This window comes from Bos mutus, chromosome 4 (assembly GCF_027580195.1).
Source record: "Bos mutus isolate GX-2022 chromosome 4, NWIPB_WYAK_1.1, whole genome shotgun sequence".
In the NCBI taxonomy this organism is placed as follows: Eukaryota; Metazoa; Chordata; class Mammalia; order Artiodactyla; family Bovidae; genus Bos; species Bos mutus.
The window spans coordinates 1,970,677-1,990,090 of NC_091620.1; the positions used below are offsets into that span (position 1 = coordinate 1,970,677).

Below are 19,414 nucleotides of genomic sequence, written 5' to 3' on the forward strand. Positions count from 1 at the left end.
GAAGCTGAAACACCAATACTTTGGCCACCTGATGTGAAGAGCTGACTCATTGGAAAAGACCCTGATGCTGGGTAAGATTGAAGGCAGGAGGAGAAGGGGATGACAGAGGATGAGATGGTTGGATGGCATCACCGACTCGATGGACATGGGTTTGAGTGAGCTCTGGGAGTTGGTGATGGACACAGAAGCCTGGCGTGCTGCAGTCCATGGGGTTGCAAAGAGTTGGACACGACAGAGCGACTGAACTGGACTGGACTGGGCTGCCAGGGAAGCCCCTCGGGTGGAAATTCTACAAGTTTCCCTGCACATCTTCTCCTGCCCAAAGGGACCAAGTCAATATCCAGTGAAGATAAGTTGAAATGGTACAGTCTTGCTTCCTTTATTCTCTTATATTAATAAGTGTGTGCTGTGATGCTTCTAAAAAATGTTCTAGAATGAACATCAATAAGGAAAGGGGAGGCCCTGGGAAGGCAGCTCCTCCAAAACCTGTTGCTTGTGAGATTGCACAATGGCAAGAAGCATTTGGGCCAAGCTCTTGGCAGAACGTCCTGTCCAGATTGCCTGGCGTCCAGTTCTACTACTCAGCAGTTTCATTCCCATTGGCAGAAGAATTAGATTTTTATTGGATGCTACTCAGTCTCGAGAACATATAGTGATTGCCTAATGGGAGTCCTTGGGCATTTGTTACTGGAAATAGAAGACATTCAAGGTGAAGAGCTCAAAAAATTTCAAAGTGTATTTGAAATTCTCAAAGGACACGATTGTTCTGAAGGACTGAATGTTGAGATTCCTTCTGGCTCTAATATACACTGAACCTCTGCTTACCAAATGCTGGCTTTGAACAATTTAGCATCTCCCTATTTTGTTGAGAGGGCCTAAAGAAAGTGCCCAGAACAAAATTAAAGTTTTACTGGCTTCCCTGGTGGCTCAGCCGGTAAAGAATCCGCCTGCAATGCAGGAGACCTGGATTTGATCCCTGAGTCGGGAAGATGCCCTGGAGGAGGGCATGGCAACCCACTCCAGTATTCTTGCCTGGAGAATCCCATGGACAGAGGAGCCCGGTGGGCTACAGTCTATGGGGTTGCAAAGAGTTGGACAGGACTGAGTGACTAAGCACATATCTTAATTGAAAAGTACAAGCCTTGGTTTCCTTATTTGATTAAGAGAGGTTTTCATAATACCTCCCTCTTGGGATTATGATGATTGAATGTGTGATGGACTGAAAGTGCTTTTATGAGCTTTTGCTGTCATCCAGCCTTCTCCCTAAGAAGTGGCTGGGAAATAGTTCCAGATAAAACCATAATACTGTTTGGCAGAACAGAAGACCTCATTAGAGTGCATCTCTCCAGACCTCAGCTATAGACGCTGACAGCATAGGTGCTTGATTCTGATGAGAGTCATAAAGATGCACCTGTCCTGAATGAGAAGATGAAGCGGATTTGCACTGAAATTGGAAGGATGAGTGAGCTCTGAATGGAATCAGGAAGGGTGGAGAGCATGGGGTAGGCAAAGAAGAATGTTCTAGACTGCAGAGCCTGCCTGAAGACCAGACGATAGAGAGGGTTTGGTCGGTCGTCCGTCGTGCCCAGACGTGTCAAGGATGTCTAGTGAGATGAGATTAGAAAGGTGACTTGGGGGACTTCTCTGCTGGCCCATTGGCTAAGACCCCCAGTGCAGGTGGCCTGGGTTCAATCCCTGGTCAGGAAACTAGATCCCACACCCTGCAGCTAAGCGTTCGAATGCCACAACTCAAAGATCCTGCCTGACGTCACCAAGATCCCCAGTGCCACAACTAAGACTGTGCAGCCAAACCGAAAAAAACCAAGCTGGTGACTCGGGAGCAGATCACGGAGGACCTTGAATGCCACCTGAGGGCTGGGATCAGCTTCTCCAAGAGGGAGTCGCTGAAGACTGTGGGGAAAGGAGACAGACGTGAGGGACAGAGGTCCTGGGTCTCGCCAGGTTGCTTCTCCTAGCAGCGCAACTCACCTCAGAGATGTCTTGGGTGGGGAAAACATGGAGATAGGCTGGCCGGTGGGTAGCTACGGAGTAGTTTAGCAAGAGTGACAGAGGAAAAAAGCAGAGGGGTAGGTATCAGGGATGTGAAGAGACTGAATGGACAGTGTAAGAGGAGAGGCGGTGGAGGACCAGTTTTCCAGTCGAAGTCACTGCTGTGGGTGCAGGCAGAAGCAGCAGAATTGATCTGAATAAAATCAGTGTTAGTTGCTCAATTTGTCCAACTCTTTGTGACGCCATGGGCTATAACCCACCAGGCTCCTTTGTCCATGGAATTCTCCAGGCAAAAATACAGGAGTGGGTTGCCATGCCCTGCTCCAGGGACTCTTCCCAACCCAGGGATCAAACTAGAGTCTCCTGCATTGCAGGCAGATTCTTTATCATCTGAGCCTCCAGAGAAGCCCCTGGTGATTTCCTTCCCAGGCTTGTGGTTTTAGGTCGGTTATCAACTCAGCGCACTCCGGCCAATCAGCTCTAGCTTGGACCATTTTGTCCCACTATTGCCAAGCCCTCTGGGAGGTCCATTGACTGCAATGACAGACCCTTCCTCTTGAAGGAGGGTGCCAGCTACTTTCAAAGGAATGGGCCCTATTTTTGGGGCACTCTTTTCTCTATTTGCATCCTCATGGCAACAGAGAACACACTGATGGCTTCTGCCCACAGCTTTGCAACTTAAGATTCATAGAGCCACTGGCTGGGCAGCTTTTCAGGATAGCCTTTCGTTTTTGTGTTCTTTTTCCTTCTTGGCCCAGCAAGACTAGTTAAATGCAGGAAATGAAGATCACATTGTCTGAGTGTGCCCTGACTAAATTCCATTAGATTGACAAGCTCTGTAAGTCCTGATTATTTTAAGTTGTCTTCGTATGCATAAAAATTGTAACCAGCATCAAACATGTTTATTAAAGGTTCATTGGAGAGCGATGCTGGCTTATCCAGACCTCAGGAGAGTAGTTATGAGACAGTCCTGTCGTCTGCCATGGAAGAGATGCTGAATTCTATACAGGAAGACTTCCTGTTCCCACGTTTCTGTCCCTTTAGGAGTTGGGGGATGGAGGAGTAGGAAGTCATTGTTGGGTAGAAACATAGTAAAGAGAAGCCTCTTTCTGTCACGGGAAGTCAACTAAAAAGTCCTCTCACTATAAGGAGAGAGTAGAATTTTGCAAAGTATATTGGAAGGAGCAAACCTTAGCAATACAATTAACAGAGATTGTACTTGAAGTGCCTCTTACAGAATGGGAGGTTTGTTTCTCTGTGGGTGTTTTGGCCTTTGTCAAAAGGGATGCCATCAGTCTCCGATCCATAGGAGTTTATGACCTCAGAAGAATAACAGAGAATATGCTTTGATATATAGAAAAAAACAGTGAAAACACTAACACAGAAATCACACGTAAGGTTCGCCTTTATTTGCTTTTGATGATGACAAGAAAGCAAGTAAAAACAAATGTTATGTGTAATTGAGAGGCTTAACAACTGCTGATGACTTCCATTTATTTAAGAACCTTTCACTGAGTGGCCACAAAATGTCACAAGTGCCCGATAACCCAAAGACATAAAATTATCGGAGACATACTTCTACTCTCAGGCTGCTGTACCAGGGGCGATGGAAGCGCAACCGTTGTGATGCCATCAGACAAGCGAACACGTGGACCATGTAGGAGGCTCTCCGAGTCCAAAGGAGAGCGAGACGACTCTTTCTGGAAGCTGAGGGAGAGCTTCAGAGAAGGGGCAGAGCTCCACCTGGGTCAGCAAGCAAGAGGCTAGAGGAGTGAAAAGACACGGAATGAGCGACCGTATGTGGTTTCATCAGGAGAATGACGAGTGAGGCGGAAACTGTTGTCCTTCTCCACGTGCGGGCTAAGTTGCTTCAGCTGCGTCCGACCCTCTGTGGACCACTCTACTGTAGACCTGGAGAAGGAAACTGCAGCCCACGCCAGTACTCTTGCCTGGAGAATGCCGTGGACAGAAGAGCCTGGTGGGCTATAGTCTGAGGGGTTGCAGAGAGTCGGACACGACTGAGCGACTAACACTCTCACTACTACAGACTGTAGCCCACCAGGCTCCTCTGTTCACGGGATGCTTCAGGCAAGAATAATGAAGTGGGTTGCCATGCCCCCTCCAGGGGATCTTCCCGACCCACGGATAGAACCTGCGCCTCTTTTGTCTCCTGCATTGGCCGGTGGGTTTTTTACCACTAGCGCCACCTGGAAAGTCATTCCCCTTATGCTCATCAGATCCCATTCGCCGCAGGTATGGGTGCCATATGCTTCTGAAGACATGACAAGGCTCCTCACCAGCCCAGGGGTGTGGTTTTAATAGTCTAAGCTAATCAAATGCATCAATCCCCCTCACCAGTGGCTGCTTTTGGTATAAGCTGGTGTTATTACGAGCTAAACTGTCTCCCCCAAAGCCATGCTGGAGTAGTCACCCCAGCACCTGTAAAAGGGATCTTATTTGGAAACAAGGCCTTTACAGATGAGATCAAGGTAAGATGAGGTCATTAGGGCAGGTCTTAATCCAGTGTGACTGGTCCTTATAAGAAGAGAACACCAGGGACTTTCCTGGTGATGCACTGGTTAAGATTCCATGCTCCCAATGCAGGGGGCCCTGGTTCAATTCCTCATCAGGGAGCTAGATTTCACGCGCAGTGACTAAGACTCTGTGCAGCCAAACGAGTTCGTGCTCAGTCGCCTCTGACTCTCTGCCACCCTTCGGACTAGAGCCCACAAGCCTCCTCTGCCACAGAATTACCCAGGCAAGAATGTTGGAGTGGGTTGCCATTGCCTCCTCTGGGGGATTTTCCTGACCTAGGAACCGAACTCGCATCTCCTGCATTGGCAGGTGGATTCTTTACCGCTGAGCCACCCGGGAAGCCCGGCGCAGCCACATAAATAAATATTAAAAAGGAAGAGAATGCCAGGTGATGGTGCAGAAACAGAGGGAGAGCATGGCGTTGAGACGGAGGCAGAGACTGGAGTGATGCATCTATAAGCTGAGAACACCAGGGATTTCTGGGAACACCGGGGCTCCTCCTCGAGGCTTCGGTGAGGACTGGTCCTGCTGACATCTCGATTTTGACCTTCTGCCCTATCATGAGATGATAAATATCCGTTGTTTTAGGCCATCAAGTTTCTAGTACTTCCACACTGATGTCATCCAACGGTTGAATTACCCTGGAATTTCTGGATTTTCTTTATATGGAATAATAAAATTTGCTCCTGTGCCCCCTGAAGAAATCTCTGTTCCTCACATGTGAAAACGCCTTTACTCAAACATCAAGGGTTAGTGGGGTCGAGAGGACCCATTTGAAATCAGGAAGTCTTTTGCTTGCTACCAGCTGCTGGCCTTGGTCGCCATTTCCAGTAAGTCCTTTGCAGAAGGGACACTCCCTGAAAAGGAACCGCCTTTATTACTGCTGCTGCAGCTAAGTTGCTTAAGTTGTGTCCGATTCTGTGTGACCCCCAGACGGCAGCCCACCAGGCTCCTCCGTCCCGGGGATTCTCCAGGCAAGAACACTGGAGTGGGTTGCCATTTCCTTCTCCAATGCACGAAAGTGAAAAGTGAAAGTGCAGTCGCTCAGTCGCATCCGACTCTTCACGACCCCATGGACTGCAGCCTTTATTACTAGGCAGTTCCAAATCCCACTAAGGGTTCTTCCCTGGTGAAGGTGACAGGGCCGTCTATGAGTCTTGAGGTCCTCTGGCCTCCTCATCCCAGAAATCCTCTCCTGCCCCACCCTCTCCACCATCGAGTGTTTCTCCATCCACCCTCTGGGTTTCAGCTTAGGCACCGTTGCTCTGAGAAGGCTTCACTGACTCCTAAGACAGGTGTAGATGCCTTGTTTGGCTTTTTTTTTTTTTTTTGGCCATGCTGTGTTTTCTTTGCTGTGAGGGCTTTTCTCTAGTCGTGGAGGGCAAGGGTTACGCTTTAGTTGTGCTGCTCAGACTTCTGCTATCTCTCACAAGACTCTAAAGTCTTATGGGCAGAGGGTAACCCTAACCCTGGTGGTCCAGGGTCTAAAACTCTGTGCAACTAAAGATCCTGCATGCTACAGTGAAGACCCAGTGCAGCCAAATAAATAAATAAATAGATATTAAAAAAAATGTCTTAGGGGCAAAGACTGCAAATGTCCCACTTACTGTTTCATGCCCTGTCTAATGCAAGGCCTGTCCCATAGTAGGCACTTGATAAATACGTGTTAAGGGAGTGAAAGAGGTTGTAGTGCTGACTGTCTGCAACCTAGAGTTTATCCACAGAATTCTGATGAGGGCCACGGAACAGTGGGGTTGGCCAGGGCTTTGGCAAAACACAAGGGAGGCAAGTGAGCCTTTGCCCCCAGCCTTGGGGTGCTAAGCATCCCCGGTGGCTCAGAGGTTAAAGCCTGCAATGCGGAAGACCTGGGTTCGATCCCTGGGTCGGGAAGATCCCCTGGAGAAGGAAATGGCAACCCACTCCAGTATTCTTGCCTGGAGAATCCCATGGACGCAGGAGCCTGGTGGGCTACAGTCCACAGGGTCGCAAAGAGTCGGACACGACTGAGCGACTTCACTTACTTACTTCAGGGTCCTATACAGGCTTTCCTCCACACTCCTCACCTTTCTTTTCTTCCCACCTTCTACTTCTCTTTCTAGGTTCCTCAAAAATTTTCTAGATCTGCGCCTTATTTGACCTGAATAGGTTAAGGGAAAAAAAAGGGAATCATCATGGGTTATCTAACGTGATCAAGTAATCTACCACTACTTCTCATATGGAAAAAGTTTAAAAATGCTTTTAATACCAGTTAAACTGCATGGAACTACGTCTCCAGAAGAGTTCTAAAAAGTAAGGTCAGGAATACATGATAGGGAGGGAGGAGGAAGCACGTGGGACCTTCCCGACCTTCATAACATAGTTGGTAAGTGGTGCGTACTTCGGTCCGGGTTCCAGGAAGATCTTTTGGACATCACTTCACCTTTGATACTTGAGAATATGTTCCATAATGATCCTGGTGTAGTGTTAACCTGATTGAAGGTCAATCACCCCTTAAAGCTGTCGGTGCATTTGTTGCACCGGTTTTTCTTCTATAGAGGAAAGCACGCAGTGTTTGACAGGTGTAAGAATTCTAAGGTCAAGTTTTGTTTTTTTTTTCTTTATTAAGAAAACATTTGAGTGTTTCCCGGAGAAGGCAATGGCACCCCACTCCAGTACTCTTGCCTGGAAAATCCCATGGACGGAGGAGCCTGGTGGGCAGCAGTCCACAGGGTCGCTAAGAGTCGGACACGACTGAGCGACTTCACTTTCACTTTTCACTTTCATGCATTGGAGAAGGAAATGGCAATCCACTCCAATCTTCTTGCCAGGAGAATCCCAGGGACGGGGGAGCCTGGTGGGCTGCTGTCTATGGGGTCGCACAGAGTCGGACACGACTGACGCGACTTAGCAGCAGTTGCAGCAGCATGAATGCACCAAATACTGTGCTGCGCATCCTTGTCATCAGTGGGAAGACATTCAGGAGCCGTATCTAGCGGAGCCTATAGCCTGCTATAGGAGTACAAATAAATATATATACACGGAATAAATTTACTCCAAATGTTGTGAAGCAAAGCAATAGATTGTTGAGATAGTGAGTAAGGTGCGGGGGGGAGGGGGCATCTAGCAGATGAGCAGGGACAGCTTCGCTGAGGTGACATCTGAGCGGAGACTTAAAAGGATGAGGAGTCAGGCTTCGGGGTCAAGTCCACGGTAAGTCAGTTAGACGAGCTCACAGCCTCTCCCGCAGCAAGGTGGGACGTACGGGCAACGAGGCCCCGCTGCCAGCACTAAAGATGGCGGGCGGCCGGGGGCGGGGACAGGGCGTGTCCTCGTAGTGATTGGTCAGACGGCGGTGGGCGGGGCGTCACGTGGGCCGGCGGCGAGCATCCGGGCTCCCGGCGGCGGCGCTGCGGAGGCTCCCGGGAGCCCGGCGGCTGCGCGGGGCGGCGAGCGGGCCGGCGATCGGGGGAGCCTCCCCGGCCGGCCGCGTGGGCCGAGCATGGCGGGCTCCCTGCCTCCCTGCGTGGTGGACTGCGGCACCGGGTAAGAGCCGCGGGCGCCCGCTCCGGCCCCGGCGCGCCTGGCGCCTGCCTGCCCCGCGGCCCGGCCCCCCGGTCTCACCTGGGGTGCCCCGGGCCCGGGTCGCGGCCCTCACCTGCCCAGGGGCCCCCTGACTCACTCACCTTGCTGGGGAGGGAGCCGAAGGGAGACGTGCCTCCCCGCCTACTCCCCGCGCTCGGCCGGGGCTCCTCGGGACCCCTCCGCCTCCCGGGGGTGCCGGCTGCGCACCCCGCTGCCGTTCCCTCGCCTTCCGCCTGCCTCACGGCGCCCCTGCCTTCTCTTCAGAAGTGGCCCTCGTCCTGGGTCCCCAAGCGCATGCCATTTCTCCTCGCTGATAGGGCTTCTTTATCACTTACTTGTGGGAGGTTTTTACAACCGTCTCCCAAGTTGACATCTTAAAAAAAAAAAATGTTTGTTTTTGCAGCCCACTCTGTCCTCTTCCAATATTGAATGGCTCAGTCAGGCTAAGGTCTTGCTTTAGTTTGCCTAGAGTTGCCTTTGCATTTAAAAATGTTAAAAAGGCTCCATTTTGAAAAACAGAAACATCTAAAATGTGGGAAAGGCTGTTAGTGGTAGTATAGTTTCTATCTCTCCCCGCGCCCCGCCCCCCACCCCCGCCGGACCCCCCAGCGCATTACTTGTGGGCCATGATTGCTTCTTTTGATGTTGAGATATGCCAGAGATACCCTTCGGAAGTCTCCCGGGCCATTCCAGTGGCCCAGGCTCCGCTCATTTTTAGGAAGGTGCTCGCTGAATCCATTTAGGTTTTGGTTTAGAAATTCAAGCTTGCCTGCTTGCACTGTAGGTGAAGTGCTTAATAAAATAGCCTGGAAGTAAGTTTAGGCTCTTAAAAAGATTTTTCAAGATGGGATTTTAGTCATTTTTTGCCACAGAATGAATATTCCATGGCACGTTCACCTTAGCCTCGATTCTTTGTAGAGAAACGCACTCGGTTTAGTTTCCTTGACAACCTTGTGGGGGTGTCTTCCTTAATTTGCTACAGTCCATCTCCTACGGATTGTTCTTTCCTTTTGCTGCAGAAAAAGGAGTGGTTACAAGCTGGAAAAAACTGCCTCTTTGCATGTATTAATTTTCCTTTCAGAGATACACACTGTACCAGAAGTTTTGGGGCTTTTTATTTCAGTAGTTGTTTGGCTACCCAGAACCTGAGCCAATAGCGGTATTGATAGGAACACCCCCCAGGTACTGGCTTCCTTACGCGTCCCTTTCTCCAACCATCTAGTGTTCACCCCACACCCACCTGAGGTCTGGTTGTGTCAGGAGAGAAGGCAGCTGGTCAAAGAATCTTTCATCCCCACATTTGCACGAGGTTTTTGTGGTTTTGGTCTCATAAAACTATTGAAATACAAAGCATTTCTTGGTAGAAGCAGTAAAATGTGCCCACAGGATTTGTCATACTTTTAATAATAGTAAGCTGGGAGCCTTACTCATCGTTCTTGCTATAAATATCAAAAGTGTGGTGCTCAGTTATGACCGTTGGAGGTAGGTGGTATCTCACGTGGCGGTATAACTTAAGGATATCTTTGTTTTCTGGCTCCAAGTTATGTTATCGTCTTCATGCTGTTGTAGGCTTTGTGTCAGGACTTAGAAATAGTGGCCGGGAATCCTCCCAGTGGGTTTCACACGGACATAGTCTGTTGTGGAAACGGTGATGGTCAGTCAGGAATTTCCAGTGTCCAGTGTGTGGCCAGGAGGAGGAGCTTGGAAGAGCCCAGGTTTATTTAAGCATATTACTGCTGCTTGTATTTCCTGCAGAGCCAAGTGATTTTGGATTGACCTTTAACTCAAAATAGGATAAAAAGGGATAAAATGCAGATAAATATAACTAGGACCGAAGACAAGAACGGGCCTGGAAAGTCACCTTAAACTGTAGGTCCGTCGTGCAGCTGGTTTGGTCTCAAGCTTGGCCTTCCTGTATGGGATAGGATTATGAGAGAGTCATTGTCAGTTACGTAATTCCTGTCATCAGGGAAGAAGAGAAATACCTGTTTTTCGGGTGAAAAATCTTTTTCTCGTACTAAATTCTAAAAGGAAAATTCATACTGATAGTGGGCATTTATGATTGAGTAGACAGTATACTAAATGGTGCTTTTTTAAAATAGCAAATAAATTCCATCCTGGGAGCCTGGCCTCATCTAATAAACCCTGAGACCAGCTTGGTGAGCTCAGATGTTCTGGGGGCTGGGATGACATGGACCACGGCTCTGCCTGCCCCACTTAAGTGAGTTACTGGGCTGCAGAGTGTTCAGAGAATAGCCTCACTTTTCCTAACTGAACTTGTAGTTTTGAAGATTTTTGTATTCTTTAAACTTATTTTGAGAAATTTCAAATCTACTAAAAAGCTGCAAGAAGAGTACCAAAAAAATGCTATATAGTCTCCATCCAGCATTCTAACTACTAACATTTGCTTTACTATTCTCTGTATACTTTATACATTATTATCTTTTTGAACTGTTTGTGAGTTGCAGCCATCCTGCTTTTTACACCAGGGTACTTCAGTATATCCTTTATGAGAACATACAAGCACAGACCAGTGATCAGAACCAGAAAATGTGACGTTTATGCCGAGTGTTATCTGCTCTGCAGTCTGGATCCCATGAATGGTCTCGCTGTGTCTCTGGACGCTCAGCTCTCCGCCCTCATCAGCACCGTACACCGTGTTTGCTTGTCATCATGTCTTTTTAGTCTCGTTTCCCTGGACCGGCTCCTTAGGCTTTTTTTCTTTCAGGACGTTGGTATTTTTGGCAGCCAGTTGTTACGGATAATGCTCCTCAGTTTACACTTGTCTGGTGTTTCCTTACAGTAGACACAGGGTGTGCGTTTTTGTCAGGGGTACCAGAGAAGTCATGTCAGAGCTTCTCAGTGCATCAAATCAGCTTTATTGAGAAGTAGTTGACATATTACATTGCATAAATCTAAGGTTACAGCATGTTGATTTGGTGTGTTTGTACATTGCGGAATGATTATCATATTGCATTACTGACACCTCCATCCTGTCATTGTAAACACCCTTTTCTTGTGATCTAAGATCCACTTGTCTTGGCAACTTTCAAGTATATAACAACACAGTGTTGCTAATATCATCTCTGTGCTGTCCGCCACCTCCCTAGAACTTAACTCCTCTTATCAGGAGGCTTAAGGCAGTTGATGAAGTTCACTTAGATCATTGGATATAGTGCCCTCCACTAGATTTCTCGCTGTGTGGTCACCGTTTTCCCCTTTGTAATTCATGTCTTTTGTGGAGAGAGGTTAGGAGATTGTGTAAATACCCTGTTCTGCCTTAAAACTTTTCACCCATCAGTTTTAGTATCCATTGGTGGTATTCTTGTTCTAATTGATGATTACAGCAATGGTTGCAAAATTGTGTGTGTATTTTAAACTCAAGTATTATCTACATTTTTTAGTTAACATTTTACAAAAAGGGTGCACTTTCCAGTAACTCCCTTTTACTTATCATCTGTATGGGTTACGGTTTTCAAAGAGTTACTTATGGTGATTCTTACTACATTCAATGGTTCATGATTTCTTACTGCTGTTCCTTGTTTTCATGCTTCAGCTGTCCAGTAGTAGAAGCCCCATTCAGGGTGTTTCTGGTCATCTTGAGACATGTCCCCATCAATTTTTGAGCATTTTGTTTTTATCAAAAGACTGCAGTGAAGTCAGTGCTGTGCATTTGTCTTTTTTTCGCATTTTTTTTCTGGAGCATCTCTGAGACAGCTTTCTAGAAGTGGGACTTCTGAGTCATAAGGTCCTTTTGCCGGATTGTGTCAGATCCCACCCTGGAGTGTGTGTCTTCCCCAGCAATGTGTGTCAGTGCTTACGTCTTCTTACAGACTCATCTCTGTAATTGCTGAGTTAAAGAAGTTTTTTTTTTTTTTTTTTTTTTTTTTTTTTACCAATCTGGAAGGTGGGAAATGATATCGTTTTAATTTGAATTTCTTATTATGTGGGAAGATGAGCGTCCTTCCACCTGATGAAGTGGCATCTGCATTTCCGTTTTCTGTCTTCGTTTCTCTAGCCCGTTTTTCTGCAGGCCTTCGGCCTTTTGCTGCTTTAGTTTTGGAAGCTCCTTGTGGATTAGGGTCTATTGAGGGTCCCACAGGCCACCACCAGGTTCAGAGATTTGCTAGGAATAATCCCAGGATGACAGTGAAAAGGTAAACGCAGAAACAGCCGAGGAGAAAGGCGTGTGGGGCGGAGTCTGGGGGAGCCAGCCGTGGGCATCCCAAGTCCTTTCTCAGTGGAGTCACTGACATCCAGTGTGACGTGTGTGAGACCCTGTTCACTGGGGAAGCTCCTTAGACGCTCAGTGCCCAGAGTATCTCTTGTGGGGCTGGTTGTGGCACCTTCCGCCTGGCACAAACCAAAATTCCAGCCCCAGAAGGAAAGGAGGTGTTCAGCATCCACTGTATTTGGGGCATGATGGGAACCCTCCTGAAATCTTAAGTTCCCAGATGCCAGCCCGGGGCCAAGTTCAGTTCAGTCGCTCAGTCGTGTCCGACTCTTTGCGACCCCATGAATCGCAGTATGCCAGGCCTCCCTGTCCATCACCCACTCCTGGAGTTCTCTCAAACTCATGTCCATCGAGTTGGTGATGCCATCTAGCCATCTCATCCTCTGTCAACTCCTCCTCCTGCCCCCAATCCCTCCCAGCATCAGGGTCTTTTCCAATGATTCAACTCTTCGCACGAGGTGGAGTTTCAGCTTTAGCATCCGTCCTTCCAGTGAACACCCAGGACTGGTCTCCTTTAGGATGGACTGGTTAGATCTCCCTGCAGTCCAAGGGACTCGAAAGAGTCTTCTCCAACACCACAGTTCAAAAGCATCAATTCTTTGGCGCTCAGCTTTCTTCACAGTCCAACTCTCAAATCCATACATGACTACTGGAAAAACCATAGCCTTGACTAGACAGACCTTCGTTGGCAAAGTAATGTCTCAACTTTTGAATATGCTATTTAGGTTGGTCATAACTTTCCTTCCAAGGAGTAAGCATCTTTTAATTTCATGGCTGCAATCACCATCTGCAGTGATTTTGGAGCCCAAAAAATAAAGTCTGACACTATTTCCACTGTTTCCCCATCTATTTCCCATGAAGTGATGGGACCAGATGCCATAATCTTCGTTTCCTGAATGTTGAGCTTTAAGCCAACTTTTTCACTCTCCTCTTTCACTTTCATCAAGAGGCTTTTTAGGGGCCAAAGTTACAAGCAAACTTTCACCTTGGTAGGGAGAGCAGTCTGAGGTCTCCTTCCTGCATACTGAGGCGTCAGCCTTTTGTGATACAACTTGCAAATACATTTTCCCTATGTATCATTTGCCTTTTGCCATGCAAAGTTTTTTTTTTTTTTTTTAAAGCAGTAGGTTTATTTGTCTTTTCTTTATTGTTGTTAGATTTTGAATCATAGTTAAGATGGGTGTTCCCCCTCCCCATTGCCGGATTTTATATGAATCTCTGTTCCACTTGAAATTTATCCTGGGATGGGCTATGAAGAATGGACCTCATTGGAGCCAATTCTATCTTCTTTCCTTCTGGTTGCCCCGTTTATCTCAGCCTCATTTATGAAAAAAGCGTAACAAAACACTGCTTGAAGATACCGCTTTCATTGTGTACTGCATCTGTCTATGCAGTGGTTTATTTCTGGATTCGTTTTGGGTGCCTGAACCTGTCTGCTTCTATGGCAGCATCACTGAGTTTAACTCCTGAGGCTTTATGACTTCATATGTGATGAGGTTGGTGTCCCAGCCACCTCATTTTTAAGAGTATAAATGACTCTTACTTTATTTGATAGTAAATCATCCAGAAAAATAAATCCCTGTGTTCACTGTAAAAAATTATTATTGTCAGGTAATATTGTTTGGACTTTTTAGTCTTTTTTTTGAACTTTTTATTTTGTACTGAGGTATAGCCAGTTAACAGTGTTGCTATAGTTTCAGGTCAACAGCGAAGGGACTCAACCGTACACCTTGTTAAAAAAAAAAATTATTTATTTGGCCGTGCTGGGTCTTAGTTGCTTCACCTGGGGTCAGTTGGAGCATGTGGGATACTCCCTGAACAGGAATCAAACCCAGGCCCCTGCTTCGGGAGCACGCAGCCGTAACCACTGGAGCACCAGGGGAGTTTCTCCACCTCCTCTTGTGAAACGTGTTTTCCAGTCTATTCTCCTTATCATTTCTCCAAATGGACTTCACATGCAGTTTCTTCTTTTAGTCCCCGGGGAAAACTGCTGACGGTATTTTGACTTGGATTGCATTAAACTCATATGTTAATGAGGACTATTATATTTATGATACTGTCTTCCCATCAGAGAATATGGTGTATTCTTTCCATCAGTTCAAGTCTGTTTTGTGCCTTGTAGGAATATTGTGTTTACCTCAGGTAGCTTTCTTGTTAATCACTCAGTTATGTGATTTTCTTTTTGGTTATTGTAAATGACGTTTTCCGTTGCATTTTCTGTTTTTCTTCACTATATTAAAGCCATTTATTTTGTCTGCTTCTTTACTGAATTACTAAATGATTTTTATTGTTTGAATGAATTTTTTCCCTTCATCTTTCAGGCTTTCTAGATAGAGAATTTTGTCACGGGCAAATAGAGATTGTTTTTCCTTTCCATTTTTAGGAGTCTGCTCAACTTTTTTCCCTGACACACTGCAGTGGCCGTTGCCTCCAAATGGTGTTAACCAGGAGTGGAGTTAGTGGGCATTATCCTTTGTTCTTATCTTAGTGGAATAGTTCCTGGTGTTTGTAAAATAAGTAAGATGCAGGCTTTTGGGCTGCTGTTTGTGTGTATATGTACACCTGTACAAATACATGTTAAGAAAGCTACCCAGATATGTCTAGAAGTATCTGTCAACTGCTGTGTTTTGGGATGTTAAAGCATGAATGCGTGTTGCGTGTTGCATGTTACACGATTTATCATAAATGGGACGTGCGGTTTTCTTTCTTAGTTCACATGGTGGATTTCCTGACGTTGAAGCACTCCAGCATTTCATAATAATCCCCCCTTGATCATGATGCCTCATTTTTTGATGTGTAGGTAGATTCTGTTAGTACTTTATTTAGGTTTTCCCGTTGGAACTTGGTATGCATTATAGTTTAGTTTTCTGGTGAGTTCTTTGTCAGCGTGTGGGATCAGTGTTACACTGTCTTCGTGAAACAAACGAAGGAGTTTTCTTTCTTATTCTGTGCTCTAGGGTAGTTTAAGTAATTTTGGAATTATCTGAGGTTTAAGGTCTGGGTAGAATTTCAGTGCTCCTCTGTGTAGTTCTTCTGAGGCTGGTTAGATGCCCCCTCTCAAATTGAATCAATTTTGGTTATGTTGTATTTGTCTAAAAACAATTCTGTTTTATCTAAATTTTTCAAATTTATGTATACAGTAGCCATGATTTTCAAAAATCTCTGTTTTTATGGTTATGTTTTCCTTTTGTCACTTGAATATATCTGTCTTGTCTTCATCCTTTCTTCTTCAGGGCTTAGCTAATAATATGGCTGTGCTGTGGATCTTTTTTTTTTTTTTAAAGGATAAGCTTTGGGGTTCACTTATTCTATTATTTTTCTGTTTTTTTTGATTCATTTATTTCTACTTTTATCTCCTCTGCTTTCCTTTTCTTTTTTTTGAGTTGGATATTAAATTCATTTTAATTTTCCCTTTGTATTGAAAAGGCATTTGATGCTGTGAAAATTTGGCTGTTAAGTCTTTAAGATTTATTTTGGATGTGAGCCATTTTTTAAACTGTTGAATTTGTTACAGTGTTGTGTCTGTTTCTCATTTTGGTGTTTTGGCTGGGAGGTTTGTAGGATCTTAGCTCCTGACCAGGCATGGAACCCACACCCCCTGCACTGGAAGGCGAGCTGTTAACACTGGACCGCCAGGAGAGTCCCCAGCTCTGATGTCTTTAACTGTATGTATCCCTCACTGGGATTTGGGTATAGTTTATCGATACCATTTTCAAGAAATTCCTGTGTTTTTCTTTTGAATTCCCCTCTTAACTCAGTATTTCTATACTAGTATGTTTGAAAATTTTCAAGTAGAAGGGCCTTTTCAAATTTTGTTTTTGATTCTAATTTAATTACATTATGCTCAGAGTGCTGTTTATATTCTGTTCTTTAGATTTCACTGAGTCTACGGTATGGGCAGTTTTGTGAATGTTCTCTATGTGCTTCAGAAGAGGTATATTCCCTGTTGGTGTGTTCTGAGTATATCTGTATGAGCTATCTTATTAATGACATTTTTGAGGCCTTCTGCTTATTTTTGTCCACCTTAGTTCAGTCGCTCAGTCGTGTCTTTGCGACCCCATGGGCTGCAGCATGCCAGGTCTCCCTGTCCATCACCAAGTCCCAGAGCTTGCTCAAACTCAAGTCCATTGAGTCGGTGATGCCATCCAACCATCTCATACTCTGTCGTCCCCTCTTCTCCTCCCGCCTTCAATCTTTCCCAGAATCAGGGTCCACTGACTCATCTTTAACTGAGAATGATGTGTTAGATGTTCCTGTCTTTAGTGTGTTTCTTATTTCTTCTTGTTCTATGAAAGTTACTGCTGCCTTATTTTTTAATTAATTAAAAATTTGTTTATTTATTTTTGGTTGCGCTGGGTCTTCATTGCTGTGGGGGCTGCTCTCTGGTGGCGGTGCGAGGGCTTCTCACTGCAGTGGCTTCTCTTGTTGCAGAGCACAGGCTCTCAGCACACAGGTTTTAGTTGCTCCATAGCTTGTGGAATCTTCCCAGACCAAGTATCGAACCTGTGTCCCCTGCATTGGCAGGCAGGTTCTTATCCACTGCACCACCAGGGAAGCCCTGCCTTATGCAGTAGATCAGGTCTGTAGATTTGGCGGGTGATACAGGCGGCTTCCCTCATAGCTCAGTTGGTAAATCATCTGCCTTGCCAATTCAGGAGACCTGGGTTCGATCCCTGGGTCGGGAAGATCCCCTGGAGAAGGAAGTGGCACCCCACTCCAGTCTTCTTGCCTGGAGAATACCATGGACAGAGGAGCCTGGTGGGCTACAGTCCTTGGGGTCACAAGAGTTGGACACGACTTGGCGACTAAGCCGCCACCACCACCACCACCCCAGGTGGATTGTTGTTGGAATAGCTTCTGTCTTAACGGTCTTTGGGTCTTTCTTCTTGAGCTGGTCGCTTTCCCCAGAGAGTGCACTTTTGACCCTCTGCCTGGAGGGCGGGGTCTGTGTTCTGAGAGCCGGGTTGGGGGCAGGGAGCACGTCTCAGCTATCAGGGTTTTCTGTGTTCAGTCGGGTAATTCTCAGAGTGGTTCCCGGACTCTCCCAGGCCGGTGACCTTGCTTCACGCTCCAAGTCTCGCTTTGCACTCCCCGAGTCGGCTTGTGGGGACTCGGGGGTCAGGGAAGAGCAGCCGCCGCCCTGGTGCGGGGTGGGGGCCGCGCTCATCTTGGCCTGTGTTTTGGGCCCTTCAGTCCTGGATCCACAGGGCCCTGTGCAGCCGCCCATCGCGGGGCCTTTCTTCAGGGTCCCGGGGGTGTGGGGCCGGTTCTCAGCTTTGCCCACGGCTGGTTTTCGGACGTTCCCAGGACAGTTAGCGCTGATCCTCAGCTGTCCAGGGCCCAATTCCTGCAGTTGCCACCTCTTCTTTTCTCCCTGTTGTTGTGGTTTCTGCGTCTTAGAAAGAATCATTTTGTTTTGGTTTTAGTGTGGCTTCGGGACAGAGTGAAATTAGATCACGTGTTTAGTCTACCGTTTTACCCTGGAAGTCAAAATTCACTTGATAATGCCCCAAACCCATAAGGAGGCCACAGGTCACGATATTGTATTTACCAGACATGGAGCAAAGGTGTGCTAGTGGTAAAGAACCCACCTGCCGACGCGGGAGACATAAGAGATGTGGGTTCCATCCCTGGGTCGGGAAGATCCCCTGGAGGAGGGCACAGCAACCCACTGCAGTGTTCTTGCCTTGAGAGTCCCATGGACGGAGGAGCCTGGCGGTTACAGTCCCTGGGGTCACAAAGAGTCGGACATGACTGAAGCGACTTAGCACGTAGAAGTGGACATGTATATTGGGTAATGTAAAACTTACGGACCAAATAGAGAAAAAGAAAAACACAGACTATTGGATTTAGAGAAAGTAAATCAATTTGAACTTACATATTTAACTGTGTCCCGTAAACAGAAACTACCATGTTCTCTATGACAACCTAAGGAATGTTTGAAGACTTGGTTATGATTATATATTAATTTTTGCCGTATACAGTGTGTGGAGTGTGTGTTATCTAGAATACTACATTAAGGTCTGGGAACAATTTTAGTTTTATCAAAGTCATGCTCTGAAGCAATGTAGTCACTTTTTTTTTTTTTTTTTTAAACAGAACATCTTAGGAGTGGGTAGGGCTATTCTGGTTGAATTTGGGGTTTGAGACTGGACCTCATAAGGGGTCTCACATAAGGGGCCTCACACAAAAGAACCTGCGCCCTGGATGCAGCTTTAAGAACGCTGTTTTAAGATGTGACATCTCTGCTTTCAAACATAAATTGGTTGAGCTGACACTGTCACCTTCTGCTCTAGACACAGGGCTGTAGGAGGGAGATATGTAAGTGCGTAGAGTTGACGCTAGTCAGATCAGCTCTCCTCACCGCAGGCAGTTACTGCTGTGCGGAGAGGGGCCTTTAACACGGGGAGCAGAAGAAGCTTCGCACAAGGACCTTTTAAAATGTTCGAGATGAATAAGGATGTGTTGTGTTTGCAGACAGAGAACATTGGGGTACACGTGTCTCTTTCAATTCAGGGACCTTTTAAAATGTTCAAGATGAATAAGGACGTGTTGTGTTTGCAGACAGAGACGTTGGAGGCTACACGAGAATAGAGTGGAAGGCGAAGTGGGTGGTGGGTGTCGGAGTGGGAGCGAGGCTTCTCCAGGACCTCGTGAGCGGGTTTGGAAGTTCGACGTGCAGGAACGTTCTGGTTAGTGGCAGACTTGTCACTCTTGGGCCTGCCTTATGCAGCCCTCGGTTCTGTTTCTGTAACCTCGGTCTGTCCTGGCTTCCGAATGAGAAGAGGCTTCGGGTCCGGGATGCTCAGAGGTGGCACTGTGTTTGGGAAGACTGCTGTCTGTAAGCAGGGTTTCTGTGTTTTGAGAATGATGCTTGGCTGCGCCATGCTAGCTGTCCTTTGGGAAGATAGTTTTCAGATAAACATTAAACAAAGCCTTTTAATGTGAACGTTGTCAATCTTAATTCTTCATGTACACGTGCCTGGGAAAATCTTGACTGCTGTATCTCTTCATATATAGGTATATCGGATGTTCACAGAACTGGAAGGGAAATGAGTGTAGGGAGAGACTTTC

General features: G+C 46.6%; 1 protein-coding gene across 14 annotated transcripts in view; it reads left to right on the top strand.

Moving 5' to 3' along the window:
• Nucleotides 1-7,908: 7,908 nt before the first annotated feature.
• ACTR3B (actin related protein 3B) overlaps nt 7,909-19,414 on the top strand; it is a 102,298-nt gene continuing 90,792 nt past the window's right edge. For 5 of the 14 annotated variants that reach the window (XM_070368969.1, XM_070368967.1, XM_070368960.1 and 2 more), the window contains exon 1: nt 7,910-8,067. In XM_070368969.1, coding sequence (XP_070225070.1) covers nt 8,024-8,067 — 44 coding nt within the window. In that variant the 5' untranslated portion in view covers nt 7,910-8,023. Of the gene's footprint in view, nt 8,068-19,414 lie in introns of all 14 variants that reach the window. The other 9 variants (XR_011463923.1, XR_011463924.1, XM_070368961.1 and 6 more) reach the window with 3 other exon arrangements.